Source organism: Camellia sinensis, chromosome 1 (assembly GCF_055761805.1).
Source record: "Camellia sinensis isolate YWXY chromosome 1, ASM5576180v1, whole genome shotgun sequence".
Classification (NCBI taxonomy): Eukaryota; Viridiplantae; Streptophyta; class Magnoliopsida; order Ericales; family Theaceae; genus Camellia; species Camellia sinensis.
Window position 1 is genome coordinate 80,086,202 of NC_138961.1, and position 16,100 is coordinate 80,102,301.

General features: G+C 29.1%; 1 protein-coding gene across 1 annotated transcript; it reads left to right on the forward strand.

The window, feature by feature from the left end:
- The first annotated feature begins 8,858 nt into the window (after positions 1 to 8,858).
- LOC114255860 (L10-interacting MYB domain-containing protein-like) lies at positions 8,859 to 10,026 on the forward strand. Its single transcript, XM_082897929.1, has 3 exons — positions 8,859 to 9,074; positions 9,156 to 9,269; positions 9,397 to 10,026. The coding sequence occupies exons 1-3, from the start codon at positions 8,859 to 8,861 to the stop codon at positions 10,024 to 10,026; spliced, it is 960 nt and encodes a 319-aa protein (XP_082754055.1).
- The last annotated feature ends 6,074 nt before the right edge of the window (positions 10,027 to 16,100 follow it).

The following is a 16,100-nucleotide window of genomic DNA, read 5'->3' on the forward strand; positions in this document are numbered from 1 at the left end:
TTCGGAAAGGATTTTGTGTCTGACCTTTTGTTCTCATGTGTCCTGTCTCTATTATATGATTTAAATGTTTAATTTTAATCCTATGATAAATAAAATTTAGAGTAAAAAAATTTAAAATAGAGTGGGATAGAGAATTATATGTTCATTGTAATCATGTTTGGCAAAAATTGTGCATAAAAAATAAAAAAAGGATAAATTATAAAATATATCTCTTAAATTTACTTAAAATGTGAATTGTTTTTGTAGTTTTTAAAAATTATAAATACGTTATTATCATTATCGGAATTTTTTATTTAAAGAAATTATTCAAAAAAATGAAATTTATAATTATTTTTTTATACAATAACAAATTGTGTCTTTTTTTTTTTTTTATACTCCCCCAAAAAATGGTCATATACCCTTATTATTGGGCAGTGAGCAATGTTCGGAAAGAATTTTGTGTCTGACCTTTTGTTCTCTTGTGTCCTGTCTCTGTTATATGATTTAAATCTTTAATTTTAATCCTATGATAAATTAAATTTAGAATAAAAAAATTTAAAATAAAGTGGGATAGAGAATTATATGTTCATTGTAATCATGTTTGGCAAAAATTGTGCATAAAAAATAAAAAAAAGATAAATTATAAATATATCTCTTAAATTTATTTAAAATGTGAATTGTTTTTGTAATTTTTAAAAATTACAAATATGTTATTATCATTATCGGAATTTTTTATTTAAAGAAATTATTCAAAAAAATAAAATTTATAATTATTTTTTTATACAATAATATATTTTTTTAATGATTAATTAAAATATGTTTATGATATTATTAAAAATAATTAGTAATTACTTTGATAAATTATTAATAAAAATGATTATTTATTATGTAATTAGAATTTTAAACAGACTGTAATTTTTAAAATCACACAAGATAATAATTTGTATTTTAAATAAATTTTATGAATTGTGTTTATAATTTATTTAAAAATGTATATGTACGATACGTTGGCTCGACTTGAACTAAGCCTCTGTTTAGGAAGTGGGTTGGTGTTTTGATTTTTTGGTTTTTTTGACTATTTTAGTCTAGGTTAAAAAGTTTGGTTTGGGACGGGTTTTTTTGTTTTTTGGTTTTTTTGATTTTTTTTGTGAGAGAAGAGTGTAATAATTATGTGTTGGATGTGATGTTTTGTTTGCTATGGCTAAAATAGTCTGTTTTGTCTTTTGTGGCTAAAATAGTCACAAAAGCCTTTGCCAAACGGCGCCTTAGTTAAGTAAGGGCTTGTTTGAATTTGGTTCATTAATTTTTTTTGTGTTTGAACTTGAGTTTAAGTTTGTTAAATTTTTAATAAACAAAGCTAAATATTTTAAAGTTCGGCTCGTTAGTTGGCTTGTTTAATATTTATTATTTATATATTAAATAATATAAAAATATGTATAAAAAATAAGATAAATATGCTATTTATATATTTAAAAAATATAAGTGTAAATTATAGTTAACTATATATAGTATATTTATATAATAGTGGTAGTAGATATTATTATTTTGGTAAAATATTAACTTTTAAAAATATATTTATATATATATATATATTGTATAATCAAAGTTTTAATTACAATTTTAATCTCATACGTAGGTATGAATTTATAATTTTTTTTAACTCGTTAAGGCTCGTGAACATGTTCGAACTCGAGTCAAGCCTAAATTAACTCGGCTTGAGCTTGGTTCATTAAATTTTTATTCAATTTGAGCTCAAGTTTAAATTTATTAAAATTTTAATAAACAAATCTAAACATATTAAAATTCTTGCGCCCCTAGTTTGATGGATGTATTGAAGAAGATAGTTATATTGACCTTTTGGAGATATTTGTTTTGTTAGGTGCAAGTCTCATTTGCATCTTTTTATATTTGTGTATTTTTTTTATTACATTATTAAAGCTCCGTTTCGGAAGAGAGGTTGGGAGTTTTTTTTAATCAAAATAGTCATAAAAAATAAAATAAACTTTTTAACCCAATAAGACAAAATATCACATTTAACTTATAATCATTACATTTCTTCTCTTACAAAAAAGTCAAAAAAATAAAAAATTCTTTCCAAATCAACTTTTTTAGTTCCAAATTAAAATAATTAAAAAAATAAAAAGCAAACCTACTTCTCAAACGAAACCCAAGTAATTTTTCAAAAAATATTAACGTAGGACTAAAATTAAATTGTGGGTACGTAAGTGGGCTCACCATTCATAGGCGAATAGTGGTCACCCTTTATTAGAGATTGGTGGAGTTCACTTATAGCAGCAGTAATACGGGCATGTGCTATGGGTAAGCAAAGTAAAGCCACATCCGACGAGTGATATTTGCAATCAATGTCAAATTTTTAATTTCATTTTTGGTTTACCTATGTCACATTAGGGTGCGCATTCGTTGGGTCAGATTGTGTTTGGGTCGGATTAACACTACATAATAAGAGATTTTATGACTTCGTTTGAAAAGTAGGTTAATATTTTAACTTTTTGATTTTTTTTACAGTAGTTATTTTAGATTGGGACTAAAAAGTTTGATTTGGAAAAGACTATTGACTTTTTTATGAGAGAAATAATGCAATGATTATTTGTTAGATGTTATGCTTTGTCTTATTAGGCTAGAAAACCTATTTTATTTTTTGTGACTATTTTAGCCAAAAAATCCTCAAACCCAACTTCCCAAACATAGCCTCCGTTTGGGAAGTGGGTTGGCTTTTTGACTTTTTGGCTATTTTAGCCTAGGGCTAAAAAGTCTGGTTTGGGAAGAGCTTTTTGACGTTTTGACTTTTTTGACTTTTTTTGTGAGAGAGGAGTGTAATGATTATGGGTTGGATTTGATATTTTGTTTTTTGTGGCTAAAATAGTTTATTTTATTTTTTGTGGCTATTTTAGCTCCTAATCCACCAAAACCAACTTTCCAAACTATGCCATAGGCTATATTTGTCTAAATCCAATTTGATCCTAACATCAAGTCTTGGCGGCTGTCGAAGTCTGTTTCAAAAAATAATTATAAATTTCAAATTCACTCATCTAACTATATGTTAAAAAAAATAAATTAAACACTTCATAATTAAATTCAATCACATTATATTTTTAAATAAATATATTGATATTATTATAAATTGAATGATTTTATGTATAAATTGAAGATTTTTTAAAAAAATTCAATTAAATATCACAGTTTTAATAAAATTAACAAAGATAAAATCTAAATTCTAACAAAAATATATCTTTTAATATATTATAATTAATTAATTAATTAACTAATTTTTAATAACCGGCTAGGTTGAGCCATATTAGATTAAAAGTATAAATTTCAAACGCATTTCATTAATATATTAAACTAAAAATATTGTCCCAACCCAATCTTATGATTAAAATAATTTCTCAAACTCTAAAAAATTAACACTGGACGGGCCGTGCCTACCCTATGTAACCTACCTACAAGTTATCTACGAGGTACCCATCACGTACTCGTGTACTTATTTAGTTTAAGTTTGGCTATTTTAAATAAATACATACTTTTTATTTTTTTTTATCACATTATTAATAAGTTTGGGAAGACTAAATAAGTGCACTTTTTGACTTTTTATGAAATATGGGTTGGATTTGTGTTGGGTTTGAAGTGATGTGTTAGAGAGGTGATGTGACTTAAATAAGATGATGTGACTTAAATATGATAGTGACTTTTTGACTTTTTGAATTTTTTGAAGGATGCCAAACTTGGCCTATCTCTCAACTTTTCTGCACATCTTTTTATAAAAAGACAAAAAATACACTCATCCCAAACAACCCCTTACTAATATTTTATGTATGTTTTATTATATATATATATATATTTGTTTTTCGAACCATGACTATCCAAAAAGAAGAAATTATTAAATACTTTGAGCAATGGTATTTCATTTCATTTATAGATTGACATCAAATATTTTTTCTCTTAAAATTCTAATAAAAAAATATTGAGGGGTGTTTTGAAAAGTTGATTAAAAGTTAATTTTTTGATTTTTAAATTTTTTTTTTATCTTTTAATGAATAAAAAATGTGAAAAGCGATATAATTCAAAATGAATTAAAAGTTAAAAATTAAGGCTTAGTTTGGCATAATACAAAAAATTTAAAAAGTCAAAAAGTCATTATCTTATTTAAATTATATCATCTTATTTAAATCACATCATCTCTCTACCACATCACTTCAAATCTAATCCATATTTAAGGTTTTTTTTATAAAAAATCAAAAAATATATTTATTTAAATTATCTCAAATAATATTACAAAAATGAATCTGAGTATTATAATTTAAACCAATTACTACTTATTTGAAGTGCCAGTTAAACTTGCTCGACTATCCCCATTTGTAGTGTGTACTTTTATTTTTGTTTATCAATGTTGAAGCCAACTTTTTAATAAAAAAAAATGTCATTTTCAAAAGCGTGGGCTGGTTGGGCCAATTTTTTTGGTAAATTACTTATTAGTGTATGGGTAAGAAAATTTTTACAAATTAGTGACATTCTTTATGAATATTAATATTTAAAATTATAAACTATTTCATGATTTTATAATTAAATTTTGAAAAAATGATTGACAAGGAATTTCCCCAATTTTTTTAGCAACATTTTGTTGATTTATTTCATTTATATTTTTTTAAAATATTCTATTGAACATTTAAGTGAGTGTACTTTTTGATTTTTGTAAGAAAAGATTTGCAGAAAAGTAAAAAAATAATGTAATGTAAAAAAAATAAAAAAAAAGGGGACTATTGTAGAGGATGCCAAACAATCCCTTATTACGAGACAAGAAGATTCTAATTTTTTTTTAATTGAAAAAAGACCTCTAAACACAGAAAAAAATAATATAAATAAAAGCATTTTTTTTTGACTTTTTCTATTTTTTTTTGAAGTTGAAAAAATTGTTTACTTTTTATTTCTTTCTAAACTAGAACAACCTCAAAATTATATTGGCATAAATTTAAAAATATTTAATCTTACCAAACAAAAGCTAAGTTTAGGAGATCTGCTGTCGTAAATTTTTTTTTTTCATCAATAATGTTGAAAATTATTTAGAGACATTTATGGCACTATTATAAATTTATCTAAATCACTCATTTTGAGTCTCTTACAGCGATTTGGATTCTCTGTCCCACTATCTCATGTCCTGGTCCCAAATTGTCTCACACTAATTTTGGAGTAAAAATAAAATTTGAAACGATGGCGTAAGAGAGAGAGAGGAGAAGATAGGATTGTCAACCCTACTTACACACCGATGGCCGTTACATTTTATCCCTTGTATCATTTTAATTTTTTTACTTTTAATTGGCTCAATTTTGATTCTTAATTTTAAATTTTATATCAATTTAGTCCAATTAATAATGCCGTTAGTTTTTTACGAAAAATAATTATTGAATTGGTTGAGATTAACTAACTGAATTTAGGTGGTGTTTGGGAAGGAAAAGCCGGGCTAAATTAGCCACGTCGCGACAAAGTAGGCTGAATTAGCCACGTCCCGACAAAATGCAATTCACGGGTATGTTGAAACCCTTACTCATGTAAATTTACCCAAATGCCCCGAAGACAACCCTCTTCAATCTGAGGGACAACGCCTCATCCAAACCCAACACACACCCTTTGGAGAAAGACGAAGAGAAGAACAATGGAGCTATCCGAGGACATCTGACCAACCTTCGCAGAGGTAATCGCCACCGGAGTACCCATCCGCGGCGGCGAACAAGAACCAAGCCTCTCAAACTCAAACCGATCTAATTCAGGTAATGCTTTATGGACTATCTGATTTCTCTTTTTCTTCTTCCGATCTGCATAGTATGGGTTGATAACGACATCGGTTCATGACCGATCTGTTGCTTTCCAGTCGTGATTGGGTTGATTACGCTTACATTACACACATTTGGGGCACCGATCTGTCTCTGTAAGAAATCTGGGTTATGGATCTGTTCTTATTTTGAAAATCTGTTCGGTTATCACAAATTTGGGACAGATTTGTATATATACATATATATATATATATATATATAAAATATTTCTGTTCTTATTAAAATATCTGTTCTTATTTATGAAAATCAGATCTGTTGATCACAAACTGAAGGCACCGTTGTTTAAACTGAAGGAAAAGTAGATCTTATATATATGTTCTGATTTACAAATCTGTTCTTATCAGATCTTGTTTACAAAATGCTCAATTATCAGGTCTTGTATAAACCTGTTCTGTTTGGTTATCACAAATTTGGGGCAGATTTGTTATATTTTTTTTGTTTATAGTCAATGCTGAAGCCTAAATTTTTGCTAATAGAAATGCTCAATTCCATTGTTATATTTTTTTTGTTTATAGTCAATGCTGAAGCCTAAATTTTTGCTAATAGAAATGCTCAATTCCTATTTGTGAAAAATATATGAATTACATAAAAAATATAATTCCAACTCAATTTGGGAAAGAAGGTAGATATATTATCTATATATATTAACAACAAATTACAAAATATATAAAACTTATAGTACAAATATATTACAAAAATTGGGTTTATTAAGCAATATATTAAAAATATATTAGAAAGATATTAAAAAAATATATCTGAAATATATATTACAAATTTAGATTTAAAAAGTAAAGAGTGTAAAAATTTAGCTAGACATATATGACAAAATTTAATTATGAAAAACTATATTAAAAATATATTACAAAATAGATGTATTAATTTGAGTATATTTTTTACTCAATACAAAATGCTGAATTCTCATTTCTAAAAAATATATTAATTAGATAAAAAATATATTTCGAACTAAATTTGGGAAGGAAGGTAGATATATTATCTACATATATTAACAACAAATTACAAAATATATAAAATTTATATTACAAATATATTAGAAAATTGGGTTTATTAAAAAATATATTAAAAATATATTAGAAAGATATTAATAATATATTAAAACATATATTACAAATTTAGAGTTAAAAAGTAAAGAGTGTCTAACTTTTATTAAACATATATGAAAAAATTTAATTATTAAAAAATATAGTACAAATATATTCAAAAATATTTTCAAAATATCCTAAAAAATATATTCAAAATATATTACAAAATAGATTTATTAATTTGAGTATATTTTTTACTCAATACGAAATGCTCAATTCTCATTTCTAAAAAACATATTAATTACATAAAAATTATATTTCGAACTAAATTTGGGAAGGAAGGTAGATATATTATCTACATATATTAACAACAAATTACAAAATATATAAAATTTATATTACAAATATATTAGAAAATTGGGTTTATTAACAAATATATTAAAAATATATTAGAAAGATATTAATAATATATTAAAATATATATTACAAATTTAGAGTTAAAAAGTAAAGAGTGTCTAACTTTTATTAAACATATATGACAAAATTTAATTATTAAAAAATATAGTACAAATATATTCAAAAATATTTTGAAAATATCATATAAAATATATTTAAAATATATTACAAAATAGATTTATTAATTTCAATATATTTTTTACTCAATACGAATTGCTTAATTCTCATTTGTGAACAATATATTAATTAGATAAAAAATATATTTCAAACTAAATTTGGGAAGGAAGGTAGATATATTATCTATATATATTAACAACAAATTTTATCCAAAATATATAAAAATTATATTACAAATATATTACAAAATATGGTTTATTAAGAAATATATTACAAAGATATTAAAAATATATTAAAATATATATTACAATTTTTGATTTAAAAAGTAAAGAGTGTACAAATTTTATTAAACATATATGACAAAATTTAATTACTAAAAAATATATTCAAAAATATTTTAAAATTATCTTAAACAAAATTTCGTAAAAAATATTTTCAACAATATATGTCAGTAAAATTTTTAGTAAACATATATTAAAAAAAAATTATTAGAAAATATATTAACAATATATGCACAAATCTAATAAAAAATATATTTCAAAATATATTACCAATATACCTAATTTCATGATGCACAATACTTTTACAAACAATGTAGTTCGTTCATGGAATAAAATATAAACTTGCGTTAGTCTTTGTATGTGTTCATGTTGATTCATGTAAATTTAATTGCAATTTAAAGCGTGGCATGGCGTCGTTCACCTCTACTGCAACTTCCAGTACATGGCCACGACAAATGTGTGCCTGTGGACATGGCCTCTGTATTGTTAAAATTTCCAGGTCCACCAAAAATCCAGGGCGTCCCTACTTTGTCTGTCCCCGCCCTGTGGTGAGTGACCCAATCTTTACCGGTCATAACTGTATGAACATTAACAACCCATGAAACTAATAGTTCCATCATTTCCACTCATCAGCCCTGTGTCAGTTGGATTGGTTGGTGTGAAGAACGAAGGCGAGAGAACCAAGGCTATGCGTCACCCGGAGATGAAATTGCCATGCAATTACGGGCTGATGTCATAGACATTCAATAATCCTTGCGTGTCCTTAAGACCATTGTGTATGTGCTCTGCATTGTCGTTGTCATTTTGTTGTGCCGTATGTAAGCACCGTTACCATGTTGTCAGTATGTACAAACACGTTTGTATGTTGTCAGTATGTTGTTAGTATATAGTTAGTATGTTTGTAGTATGTTGGTAGTATGTTGTCGCATATGGGAGCCGTAATACTAACTATCATATTTTTGTCCATTACTAACTTCCATGGAACCTGTGTACGTACCATATTAATGTGCAATGGTTATATGCAAATTTAACTTTAGCATCCTATATCTCCGTTTGTTGTTATTAATGTGTCATGGCTTATGCGTGTGTATATAACAACCAAATTTGTGATAGTAATCTTTTGTAACCGTACATTAGTAATGGCTTCCACACGTACTTCGGCGCGTAACCAATCGAAAAGCAAAGGCGTTGTGACTGACAAGTCAAGCAGTCTTGAAGAGACACAAAATCAGTTCAGCCACAAGGCCTCATGGGACAGTAACTCAATCCGAGTTTTCCTGCAGTTGATTGCAAATGAGATTAGTAAAGGAAATCGCCCATTCCTAGTCCTCAGCCAAGCAGGGTACAAGTCGTTGGCAAGGAAATTTGAGAAAAAAATAGGAAAAAAACATGGACTGAAACAGTTGAAGAATAAGTACATGAGTTTGAAAAAAGAGTGGCAAGCGTGGACAAAGTTGATGGATTCAAGCAAAGGAGTGTCCGGGATAGGCTTTGACTGTGACACCGGTTTGTTTCAAGCACCTGAGGAGTGGTGGGACAAGATGGAATCAGTAAGTACATGTACAAACAAGTTTTATATATGTCATTTACTAGTACATTTTTGACTTGTTCAGTTAACTTTTAATTAATTAAATGAAATATAACGTCTGCCTCTTTCATATATCTCTATTTCTGTAGATCAACAAGGCGTGTGCGAAGTTCAGGAAAAAAACCTTGGAACACCGTGACTTGATGGAGACGGTCTTCATGGGGGCATCAGCTACTGGGAAGCACCATTGGACCCCGGAAGAGAAACTTCCTGAAGCTGTTGATGACTCATCTGATTCAATGCGTAGTTTGGGAGCCCAGCCATTTACTGATCCGATACCCGCAGGAGTACAGGACGTGGATTCAGATTCTTTACTGGAGCATATTCCGATTAAAAAGCCAAAAAGAAGAAAGACGCCAACAACAAGTGTTTCAAAGTCGAAGAAGGCAACAAGTGGTGCGTCCGCTATTGCGGAAAGCATGAACAATCTGACAGATGTGGTGCGTTCGAAGAATCAGCAAGTCACGGTGAGGCACCTCACAGGCAACGAATCGCTGTACACTATTTCGGAGTGCATGCATAAACTGAGTAGTATTCCATCCCTGATTGGTACGCCATTATTCCACTTCGCCTCCACACTTATGGATAACGCCGATTACCGGGAGGTGATGATGTGCCAGCCTGATGACGACCACATTATTGGATGGCTTACACAGAAGCAACTCCAGTGTACTGCATCGGCGCCTTTTGCAAACCTGTTTGGGGGTCGCCGGATGTGACGTAGCGGTGTTATGAGTGTTGAAGATGCATGTCCTTCTCTTCCTTTTTAAAACTTTGACTTATGGTATTGTTGGCACTGTACTAAAACAGGATGGTGGTGTGTGCATGTTTTTATTCTGTCGTTTTTGTTTTTTTCTTGCTAGCTATGGTGACCAAAAGTTTTAGTTAACTGCATGGGTTGACGGAACAGAAACATGGTTGTGCTTCATTTTTGGGAAATTAATGGGATGTTTATGTTTTAATATTTTGTGTGGCTATTTTTAAGACAGGGAATTACGTTTTCCTTGCACGCTTTTGAATGCCTATATGTCGCATATTATCAATTGTTAGTTTAGTTTGCTGGCTAGTTTTGTGGTTGTTACCACCATGGCCTCCCTGTAAAGCATAAGTTGAACAGCTTCTTTTTTTTGTGCAATTCATATGATTATGCGTTCCAAATGACATTGGTGACGACATTACTTACATTAAAAACAATGTCGGCATTTTGTAATTGCAAACTTCAATATAATTTGAGTCAATGAATCACGTGCCAACTGATTGAAAGACTGCCACTCTTGTAGGTTTTGCATCCACGAAGACACGATGAATCCCTGGGATGGAAGCAACAATGATGAAATAACGGAAATGCTTAATCAAATTGCGGTCCAGGTGCAACAAGAACAGAACTGCACATTTCTACAAGCATGCCAGTATGCGACATAATGGTACGAAAAACACATGGATAAAACGCCGTGTCACACTTCAATACTAACCGGGAATACATGGATATGCGAACTATATGCGGGCCATATGGGTCGATTTGAGGAAAATGTTTGCATACCGAAGGAAGTTTTTTCCGCATTGTGTGAGACATTAGTAAATGATTTTGGGTTACAAGTCCTGCAACGTCCACATGGCTTAGCTGTTGAAGAAAGCGTTGCAATGTTTATCCATGTGTTGAAAGGGAAGCAAAATCGAGAAATCCAAGAATGGTTCCAACATTCCGGGGAGACTGTGTCGAGGCACGTGCATAACGTATTAACTTCCATAAAAGAGTTCATTGTTGTTCATTGCCGGCCCACATACAGTCAGCATCGTATATATCCATACGTGCGGCCTAGACGGAAATACCTACCGTTTAAGGTACTTCTGGAAAACATTATTGACATATAAATCAAGACAATTAATTATATTTTGTTTTTATTATTAACTGCACGTGACGTCTGGAAAAAAACCAAACACTTGTTACCCATTTACGCAACAAAACAATTGGGTTGTTTGCAGGACTGCATTAGCGCAATAGACGGAACACATGTCAGTGCATGGGTTACAAGGCCAGATGCGGCAACATATTTCGGTAGGAAATACTGTCACACACAAAATATCATGGCCGCTGTCGATTTTGACATGTGTTTCATATTCATTTCCTGCGGATGGAAAGGAAGTATGCATGATAGTCGCATATTCAACGAGATACTAACAAATGACAATGCCCCCTTCCCATATCCTGACGAAGGTAACACATCGTCCTGTTATTACATGTAGGGGGCTATAAATTTTTCCTGAAACAGCGTTACTTGAAAATGACGCAGAATGTTCGGTTTTGGTGTCATACATTGTTGTCATGTCTGCAGGCAAATATTATCTTGTCGATTCTGGCTATCCAAACCGGATTGGTTACTTAGCACCATTCAAAGGCCACCGTTACCACCAACAAGAATTCCGACGTATTGCACAAAACACGATGGCAAACACGCCAAGGGAATTATTTAACAAAGTGCACTCGTCTTTACGCAGTGTGGTGGAACGCACTTTCGGTGCCTGGAAAAATCAATGGGGATTTATTCGAGACATGCCTCGGTATGACTTTGCAAATGTGCAAGTTCAATTTGTAGGTGCGTCAATAGCATTACATAATTATATATGGCGAAACACAGGTAACCCAACAACTGTTCAGCCAATCTGTGACGAGGAAGAGGCTATGACAATAGTAAATGCCATACCAGAAGTTGAACATGACGAGGATGGTTTAATGGTTGGGGATGAGGACCCCCATATGGCATTGGTGCGCCTTCACATACGCGACAAATTATGTTACATGCGTAATAACGGAATGTTAGGAAATATATAATAGTCGAAATAATTTTCGTATGGTTGTCACATAATGACACACGTGGAACAGACTGTATTCAAATGTATTATCATGTACAATATGTATGAGTTTCCATGGGAATGTAACCCCTTCCAGTTGGTGACGTGCCTAACTTTCAAAAACAACAATCCATACGAATTTCGCTTTTCGAAAAACAAAAAAAAGGTGAAACAAATAAAACCAAATGAAAAAGAAAACTAATATATAAATTGTCATGTGCGACGTCAATTAAAAACATAAAAGCAGAAGTTGAAAACAACAAGAAAACCAAAACAGACTGTAGATTTTTTGACATGTGCCACGGCAATATATGATTTTCCACTGCATTTTGAATAAATGACATAAAAAAACGTTTTTCCAAACAAAAAAACCAACCGAAATTAGCATTTGTCACGTAATTTACAGATAAAATAAGCATGGCGAAAACTGATTTGTCAAATATAATAACAAAGTACTGTATACAAATTAAAAAAAATTAAGGAAACATAAATTAAAAAAAGAAGAACGACAAACATAGGCCTCATCCAAAAAAAAAGGAAAAAAAAAAAGAAAAAAACAGAAATTACCATTTGCCACGTCGTTTACAAATAAATAAAACGAGAGAAAATCCATTTTCTAAATATAAAAACAAATTAATGTGAGTGAATAAGACAATGACAAAATCGTAAATTTTGAAAAAATAACGACAAAATTACGCCACATTCAATAAATATTTTACAACAAAAACATGAAAACATAAATTACCATTCGTGACGTAATTCACAAATAAATGAAACACATAAATATATTAAAAAAAAGGTTATTGTATACCAATAAAAATGAAGAACAAGAACTAATTAATGTAAAAAAAAACAACAAAAAGACAAAAACATAAATTCCAAAAAAAAAATCGAAAAATTTAAGCACAATACGCCAAATCCAAACCCAAAGTTAAAAAAAGTAACAGAAAAAAAAGCAAAATACCAAAAATCCAAACGCAAAATAAAAAAAATGAAAAGAAAAAAAAAAATTAAAGCAAAATCCGCCAAATCCAAACTCAAAAAAAAAAAAAAGAAATAAAAAATAAAAATTGGATTTGCAAAATTCGGCAAATCGAAACCCAACATACAAAAAATGTCAAAAAAAAAAAAAAAAAGCAAAAAATCCCAAATCCAAACCCCCACAAAAAAAAAAAAGCAAAAAATGCCAAATCGAAACCCATCATAAAAAAATTAAAATAAAAAAGAAGAACCAAAATATGGCAAATCCAAACCCAAAATTAAAAAAAAAATAAAAAATACAAAATTTAAGCAAAATTCGGCAGATCGAAACCCAACATACCAAAAAAAAAAAAAAAAATTAGCAAAAAATGCCAAATCCAAACCCCCCAAAAAAAAAATAAATAAAAAATTTAGCAAAATACGCCAAATCGAAACCCAACATAAAAAAATTAAAATAAAAAAATAACTAAAATATGCCAAATCCAAACCAAAAAAAATAAAATAAAGCAAAAAGCCAAAATTGTAAAAAAAAAAAAAACAGAAAATATGCCAAATCCAAACCCAAAATAAAAAATAAAAAAAGGCAAAAAAGGCAATTTGGTAATTTAACAGGATGACACCTCACCAAAAAGCTAAAAAGCCAAAAAAGCCAAAAAGTCCTTTCCAAACTAGGCTAAAATAGCCCACACTAAAATAGCCAAAAATCTAAAAAATCAAAAAGCTAACCCACTTCCCAAACGGAGGTTTTGTAAATTTATTATTTTATTCTAAAAAATATGACATAAGACACTTATATGTATATTTTTCATAAAATGATAAAAGTTGTAATCAATTGAACCAAATTAAAACAAAATCATAAATTCAACGTCAAAATTACACTAATTAAAAATACGAAAATCAAAATGACACAAGGGTCATAGTATAAGAACTAATAGCACAATTTGCCCAAAATAAATGATAAAAATGTGTTTATGATATGAATACATTATTGTTATAAGTGACACTAAATAACTTATCAAATTATTAGATATCTATCTAGTTGCGATAAAAGAAAATTGTAATAAATAAATAAATAAAAGTTGTGCAACTCCAGGAGATTAAACTAACGAAATAAATTGAGACATGATTAGTGTTTTAAAAAAGGTAAGCCACGAAGTTTATGAAACACTTTCTTGACCCACTCTCAAGGCATGTACTCTACCATTAGTTTAGGCGTTGTTTGGCAACATTTTTATTTCGTATTTTCTATTTTTATTTTTTATAAACAACAAACATAAATTTGTTTATTATTTTGTTTTAGTTTTCAAAGAAATAAAAATAATTCTAAAATATTTGATTTTTTTTTTTTGAAAATGAATAAAGGTGTTTCCACCACCACTAGCTACAGGTTGCAACCACCAACTACCTGCGATCCTCCAGCCAGCTTGGGCAAGTTTTGGTGACTAATGTTTTAAGAACCGGACAAGACCGACTGGTTTAATCAGTAATCGGACCTAGTTGCAGTCCGAATGATCTACAAAAATCGAATTAGGCTAAAAATCGGCCTTGTTTGCAAAAATTGGTGATTCAACTGGTAAAATTGGTCCTGGTTCTTGACCAACCTAGTGGTTGTTTTTTTTTTTTCTTCTTTTTTTTTTCTTTCTTTCTTATATATTTATATATCAAAATTTTGATTAAAAACTCTTACTTCAAGTGTCTCCTCTCATGATGAGGAGTCTCATTGGAAGCTTGAAGAAATTATGACAGTCTATTCCTATTTATAGGAAAACTTGTTCAAAGAGAACGAAAAAATTCAACGTGAGATTCAATCAAATTATTTGAATCATATTTGATTGGAATGAAAATGGAAAGTTTCATTTCCCTCCAAAATTAAATTTAACATTCAATCAATTTGTTTGGAGGGAATGTTAAATTTTTTTAATTTCTTTGAAACGAATGACTTCTTTATTTTATATCAATTATGACTTTATTAAATATTATTAGTAAATATTATGCAACACTTTTTTTTATTATTTCAGTAATTATATATATTTTTATTTATTTATAATTTATAATTATATTTATAATTATATAATATTAATTATGACGTCATGGTTTGACCATTTCGACCTGACGATTGAACCAGTGACTTGTCCACCTAGTCCCTTTTTTAGTTGCTTATCGGTTCGGTTTTCAAAACATTGTTGGTGACCACTAATAACCCTTGGCAAGTAGACTACCCTGTACATACCTTTGGCGACACTTCAATCGCGAACCATCTTTGACCATCACCTTTAATAACTTATTAAACATAAATTCTTATTTTTGTTAGGGGAATTACATGTACGTGAGAGTTGGAAACAAAAAAAAAAAATTACCAATACATGAAGGGATGCAAATGACACTTGTACCTCCACAGCCTTTCATTTGCACCCCTACTTGCATCTCCCATATATTTGTAATTTTTTTTTTCCAAACTCCCACCTACATGCAGTTCCCCATTTTTATTTCATTTGTTTTCATAATATTATATGTATCAAACAAGTTTTGTTTATCATCCCACCAAAAAAATAAACATTTTTACTATTTTATGTAAATAGAAAATAATAAAATGATAATTTTATTATTTCGAAATTATAATATATATTTAGTATTTTTTTTAAAAAAATTATATGTATTTTACTTTTTAAGTGTATCTAAATTAAGTGAATTTAAAAATAAATAAATCTACTTAACATATTAATTTTTTTTTTTTTTACCAAACACAATAAACATGAAAAACAAAAAAATCAAAAACTGTTTTTGAAATATGTTTACCAAACAGAGTAAAAATTCAGTGTCACAGTGATACCAGGTCACCATTGACACGTGGTATTACCTATCAACAATAAATTTACATGTGAAGGGTGAACCTCACTAAGAATATAATATCTTATCAGGGGTGTGCGTAGTTTGGTTCGGTTAAGGCGACTTGAGAGTAAAA

Excerpts from the sequence above, each read along its gene's own strand:
- LOC114255860 (XM_082897929.1), top strand. The coding sequence starts at position 8,859 with ATGGCTTCCACACGTACTTCGGCGCGTAACCAATCGAAAAGCAAAGGC. Across the intron at positions 9,075-9,155 it reads AAGCAGGGTACAAGTCGTTG|TGGCAAGCGTGGACAAAGTT; the intron begins GCAAGGAAATTT and ends TTGAAAAAAGAG. Across the intron at positions 9,270-9,396 it reads GGTGGGACAAGATGGAATCA|ATCAACAAGGCGTGTGCGAA; the intron begins GTAAGTACATGT and ends CTATTTCTGTAG.